General features: G+C 33.2%; 1 protein-coding gene across 1 annotated transcript; it reads left to right on the top strand.

Moving 5' to 3' along the window:
- Window positions 1–2,883: 2,883 nt before the first annotated feature.
- Window positions 2,884–6,092, top strand: LOC113388176 (ephrin type-B receptor 1-B). Its single transcript, XM_026625578.1, has one exon. The coding sequence runs from the start codon at window positions 2,884–2,886 to the stop codon at window positions 5,917–5,919; it is 3,036 nt and encodes a 1,011-aa protein (XP_026481363.1). The 3' UTR covers window positions 5,920–6,092.
- Window positions 6,093–6,503: the final 411 nt, after the last annotated feature.

Genomic DNA, 6,503 nt, shown 5'->3' with positions numbered 1-6,503 from the left:
CATTTACGTAAATAGGTAGTATCTAAACTTTTTTTAACACTTTGGAGATTTCAAGTCGAAATATTGAAAATGGTTAAAAGATAAACATAAATATAAAGAAATAAGCGCTTTAATAAAATTACAAATAAAACGGGATATAACTAGCGGGGTGCATGAAATCGTGCCTTGAGGCAAATTGCTGGAACTTCCCGTACCGTAATTAAAAATCTAGGTACGGAACCCAAAAAAAATTACACAAAATGTGTACACATTACTAAAATCTCTACAAAATATTTGATAATTTGATGTGCTGGGCCTGCCTTCCCAAAAATTTAGTCAGTTCTTCATCCATAAAAGTAAAATCTTTTTTGAATGATTAAAATCGGACGCCCCGTTCTCTTAAAAACTAAGCTACCGTTTTTGGCACTTTTTGCCCCGTATCTTCGGAACGGCAAGATCTGCCTCCTCCAAAAACTAATTAGCACGTCTCCTTATCAAGACGAATCGAATGTTTTTTGAATTATTCAAATCGGTTGATCGGTGTTCCCGAAATCGTCGACGAAAATTTGTATCCGCACACACACGTACATAAACACATACACACACAAATACAACCATTTTTTCTAAGGTATTGAAACGTAAAGATATACAAAAATTTTCATTTTCGATTTTTTTGCGATTACTATAACTTACCCCACGGGAAGTTAATTAGATGTGTGTGTTCAAAGAATTTTCTTGAGATTTTCTAATTTTTCTTGAATTTTAGTACTGCATCTCGCCTATAGGTTAAACCGTTTGAAATATGAAGTTGCTATATATGAAAGAAAAGCTAAGAATTTAGAGATGATTCTAACGATGCATAATATTTTGTATGGTTTCTTTATGAAAGTGTGAAATAGTTTGAATAGTTGCTCAAACCTATCCGTATTTTGCATTTAAAAATATCTATATAATTACACATATTCTAAACTGAATGGTAAAAGATATGTAAAAGCTTTGTTAGAACAGAAGATGCAGAATAAAATTATGAATAATTCGATTTGTGCGTTCATATAATTTTCTAATAGTAGTTGGAAAATGTTTTTTTTTAACTTTTTCGAGTTATCAATTCGTATTTTTCATAAGATTAATTTATACAAACGTATAACTACAAATGAAGGAGTAAAAAGTTTATAGTTATACAATGTTTTTATTTGCATTAACTTCATGACTAGCATTTTATAAAAAATATCTTATTACTTTTTATGATTATTCATAGTGGTCTACCCAAATATCATATCACATATGCAGATCTGTATCTGCAAAAAATATATTAGGTTGTTTAACCATAAAACACTTATATACTTAAAATCATTTTAATACTAGTAAAACTGAGTATTTAACATAGGGGAAATTATTAAATTACTTACATGACAATACACCTAAGTCTGTTTTTACACGGTCCTTTTGTACACGGTTTGAAAATTGAATATTTTTAATTTTTTTACACGATTTTATTTCATTTAGCACGATTTGAAATTTTATGTACTTAAATTTTTTTTGTCAAATTTAATTTTTGCGAAGTATGTTCATATCACAAAAAAATATTTATGAAAGAAAAAAGTCTGAAACCATCGATATAGTATCGATAGTTTGCGAACACTAGCTTAAAGATTTAAGTGAATTCCCCTTTAGCGCAATTAATCTTTAAACAATTTTTACTGGTCAAAGCAAATGTGAATAGCACTAATTTAGGGGAATATCCTAAAAATTCTTATTTTTCACTAATTTTATTAGGTCTAAGAGATTAGGAACAAATCACCTATTTTTGTATAAGATCAATGTCTTTTTTTACACGGCTTCTTCTGGAACCAATCTACCGTGTAAAAACAGACTTAGGTGTACATAATTGAACCGAACCAAATACCATAGCTATATAAGATACCTGTGAAATTTATATCATTTAGAGTTGTAAAGATACTTTTCTAAAAATAATTATAAAAGTGTAAAAATAAGTATTCAACGAAAGAGTAATTGTACTAGAATTTTGTATAAACTATTTATTTCTGCTGGCTATGTGTAAAGTATGTCATGATTGTTTTCTTATAATAGAATTCAGAGATAACCCAAAAAGTTCTTCTTTAGAAGTGTGAAAACAACACAATATCAATTTAAAAAAGTAGCGCAGAAAATTAACTTAAAATACATGCAATGCCATTACACTTTTCTATTAACAATTAATTACCAGTGGTTGCAAAAAATGTTTAATTAAACATTTAATATAACATACTATTTTATATTAGTATTTTCATTAACTAGTAAAGACGGTTCATTTATAAGTTTTATCATACTTGAATATCTTCTTTCAAATGCAATGCCCTTTCAATGCTTATGACTTTTTTGCGCAAGTAATAGTTGCTTACCTTGATTATAAAATGCTAATGATATTTACATAGTAGTTAATGAGACAAAATGAGTTCAATGAAACTTTATTTTATAATTATCTGTACAATGTTTTTGTTTTGTTTTACGGTAACAACGCTCACCGAGATAATTATATTTGTTCGTTTCGATTGTTTTTACGTAATTACGGTTTATTTTGCGAATCATTTGTATTACGAAAATTAATTAAACCCATTACATTAAAAAATTTATAATGATTTTTATTTTATTTTCAGGTTGCTGCATATTTGAAGATGGAATGAAGAATACAGCAAGTTGAATCAATTGAAATTTGAGAAAAAGAAATACAAGCGCATCAATAAATATAAATTAAATTAATCCTAAGAGATAAAATATATGTGAAAATAATTTAATCTAAATAGTTTTCTTTAACATATCATTCCAAGATCTTCGAGGAAAAAACATATTAACGAGTTTAATTGTGATAATGATAATAGTGTACCTACTTAGTAAAATTTGAAAATGCATTTAGTATTACAACTATGTTTAATAATTACGTTCTTCCATAACGTGATCCTGGAGCAAGTTGTGCTTCTGGACACGACAAAGGAACCGAAATTGGAATGGACTCGTTATCCTCATGGATCACTTGCTACTACTCCCGGCTGGGTTGAAGAATCCTTTACGAATTTTGAAAAAGGGATAAATTGGCGTTCTTATGTAGTTTGTGATGTTGCGTACCACAATGTGAATAATTGGCTGTGGACGCCTTTCGTAGAACGCGGAGTCGCCAACAGACTTTACATTGAAGTGAAATTTACGATACGCGATTGCTCATTGTTCCCCGGCAACGCTTTGTCATGCAAAGAGACATTTAGCTTGCTTTATTACGAGTTCGATGCGGTGACAAGAGAACCACCACCTTGGGAACCGGAGAGCTACAAGCTTATAGGCCGTATTGCTGCCGGAGAAGGTCGTTTCAATACAAACACCGAAGTTATTATCAATACTGAAATTAAATCAATCGCCGTTACAAAGAAAGGTGTGTATTTTGCATTCCGCGATCAAGGAGCTTGCATCAGTGTGCTCGCTATAAAAGTTTACTATGTAGCCTGTCCCGCTGTGACAATAAATTTTGCACATTTCAATGAGACCCCCACAGGCAAGGAAGTTACAGTGATAGAACACGTTAGCGGTATCTGTGTAGAAAATTCAGAAATAGTAGAACCACCAGCATATTTATGCAAAGGTGATGGAAAATGGACTTTGCCTACTGGAGGTTGCAGGTGCAAAGTAGGATATGAACCCGATTTTGAGAAACAAACGTGCAATGAATGCCCACATGGTACTTATAGAACCGAGTCCATGGAGACATGTTTGCCTTGTCCATTAAATTCTAATACTGACAAGGCTGGTTCAAGCTCTTGCACCTGCATTGAAGGGTATTCTAAAACTATTATCGGTCGTACCATATCGTGCACACGCACACCGTCTCCTCCTGCCAACTTGACCAAATTTTATGTAGATAGTTCTAGTGTAGTACTCACATGGAACAAACCAAAAGATGCTAATGCTACAAAAGATTCAAGAAAACCGAATGATGAAATTATTGTTTATAGCATAAAATGTTTCGATTGCGACCGCAATACTGTATATAAACCAAGGGATGAATATTTTACTGATACTAAAATATCTTTATCGAATTTACACCCTTTGAAGACTTACAGAATTCGTATTTTTTCTAAATCTATTCCTAAAACTATTTTAAATAGCTATAGAATTAAAAATGAAATAGGATTATGGAATCATACTGCCGAGCGTATAGAAAGTGATGTTGTAGATTACGCTGAAATTAATATAACGACAAGTGAGCCTAATATTAAAACTGACGTGATAAATCTTAGAATTAAGTCTGTTACAAGCACAAGTGCTATGCTAACATGGAATACAAACCCGGTTACAATTGAGCATTACGAAGTACGTTGGTTCCCGAAAGACAAAATCGAAACAGCATACAATTTAACATCAGTCATTACGAAAGAAAATAACGTTGAAATCGTAAATTTAACTCCCGCTACAGAATATGCTTTCCAAATAAGATCAAAGTCCTTGCAAAATATTTGGTCTTCATTTACGACACCGATTTACGGACACACTGCCGAAAGTTTGAGTCCCACATATGAGGATAACGTTCAAGTACGAATCGTTGCAGGGATTGTAGTAGCCGTAGTGTTTTCTTTAGTTGTTTGTATAGTGGGCACGGTATTCTACCTCCGAACTAAAGGATCAGATGATTTAGGAAAAGATAATCCTTTGAAAATTGATTACGTTACTACAGATATGGAGACTGCCCCTATTGTGAAAACAATACAAAACAACATGACGACCGGTTTGTACGCATCGAGTAGAATATATATAGATCCGCACACATACGAGGATCCGAATCAAGCAATAAGAGAATTCGCAAGAGAGATAGATGCAAGTTGCATCTCGATAGAGGCAATTATCGGAGGAGGCGAATTTGGTGACGTGTGCAGGGGTAAATTGAAAATACATAACTTTGCCGAATTAGATGTGGCAATTAAAACTTTGAAACCTGGCTCGACTGACAAAAGCAGATTCGATTTCTTGACAGAAGCCAGTATTATGGGCCAGTTCGAGCACCCTAATGTTATTTATTTACAAGGAGTAGTAACTAGAACATATCCTGTTATGATAATCACAGAATTTATGGAGAATGGTTCTTTGGACACCTTCCTTCGAGCCAACGATGGTAAATTTCAAATTTTGCAGCTAGTAGGTATGTTACGAGGTATTTCGTGCGGAATGGCATATTTGTCAGAAATGAGCTATGTACATAGAGATCTTGCAGCTCGCAATGTCTTAGTTAATTCGCAATTAGTCTGCAAAATTGCAGATTTCGGACTGTCGCGTGAGATGGAATGTAATGAATCTGCATATACCACACGAGGCGGTAAAATACCAGTTAGGTGGACGGCGCCTGAAGCAATAGCGTTCCGGAAATTCACGTCTGCTTCAGATGTCTGGAGCTTCGGAATTGTTTTGTGGGAGGTGATGAGCTATGGAGAAAGACCTTATTGGAATTGGTCTAATCAAGATGTGATAAAATCTATAGATAAAGGCTACAGGCTTCCGGCTCCAATGGAATGCCCCGAAGCTTTATATCAATTAATGTTGGACTGCTGGCAAAAGCAAAGAACACACAGGCCAGTTTTCAGCAATATTACAATTACATTAGACAATCTTGTTCGTTGTCCAGAAGTACTAAAGAAAATGGCGATAGGAACAAGGGCTACATCTTCTCCGGAGGATGATACTCAATCTGTTGACAATGTCAACGAGTTCAAAACTGTTGATCAGTGGTTGAATGGCATCAAGATGGGACGTTATATAGCGAATTTCACAGCGGCAGATTTAACAACTGCCAGTCAAATTTCAAGACTGACAGCCACCCAACTTAGTAATATGGGTATTACATTAGTAGGTCACCAGAAAAAGATTCTGCACAAAGCTAGACAATTAGAAAATCAGATCTAGGATAGGCTGATTCGCTTTCGACGTAAAAAGTATAAAACGTCTTGTACAAATATTAGCATTCAATCCGATCTCAGTATAACTAGTCACACCAAAATAAAAGTGCTATAACTAAAAATATTTATCTTAGTATTGTGTAAAGCATAGTTACAAAAACTTTCTAAATTAAGTGGAAGCGAAGGCAATAATATTATTCCGTTCTTAAAAATTAATTGTGCTTGTCTGTAAGTTGTTTTGTGCGATATTTTCTAACTTAAATAAAATAGAATGTTCAAATCACTTGCGCTACCTGCGGTTATTTTTTGTAAAAGTTTATCGATATTGTAATAGAGACTTTAAGGGTATTGTATAAACCTATAGTTTGTTTAGGCTTTGCTAAATAATAATTTATTCAACTGCGCCTACCAATTCAGTATTAATGGCTTTCCTACACAGGCTGAATGTAAGGGTTGCATGAATTTTTGGTGATTAATTTGATATTCTGAAGCTTTTTTATACAACTGACTATAATAATGTATATATTCGTGAAATATCATATTTAACCAAAAACCTAGCAACCTTGTACTAAATAATGGTAAAATAATTTT

The sequence above is a fragment of the Ctenocephalides felis genome, unplaced genomic scaffold (assembly GCF_003426905.1).
Source record: "Ctenocephalides felis isolate EL2017-DRISC unplaced genomic scaffold, ASM342690v1 CF-g0.4_SCAFFOLD_03572, whole genome shotgun sequence".
NCBI lineage: Eukaryota > Metazoa > Arthropoda > Insecta > Siphonaptera > Pulicidae > Ctenocephalides > Ctenocephalides felis.
The sequence above is the reverse complement of the archived record's forward strand: the minus strand, read 5'-3'. Positions and strand labels throughout refer to the sequence as shown.

Excerpts from the sequence above, each read along its gene's own strand:
- LOC113388176 (XM_026625578.1), top strand. The coding sequence starts at position 2,884 with ATGCATTTAGTATTACAACTATGTTTAATAATTACGTTCTTCCATAAC.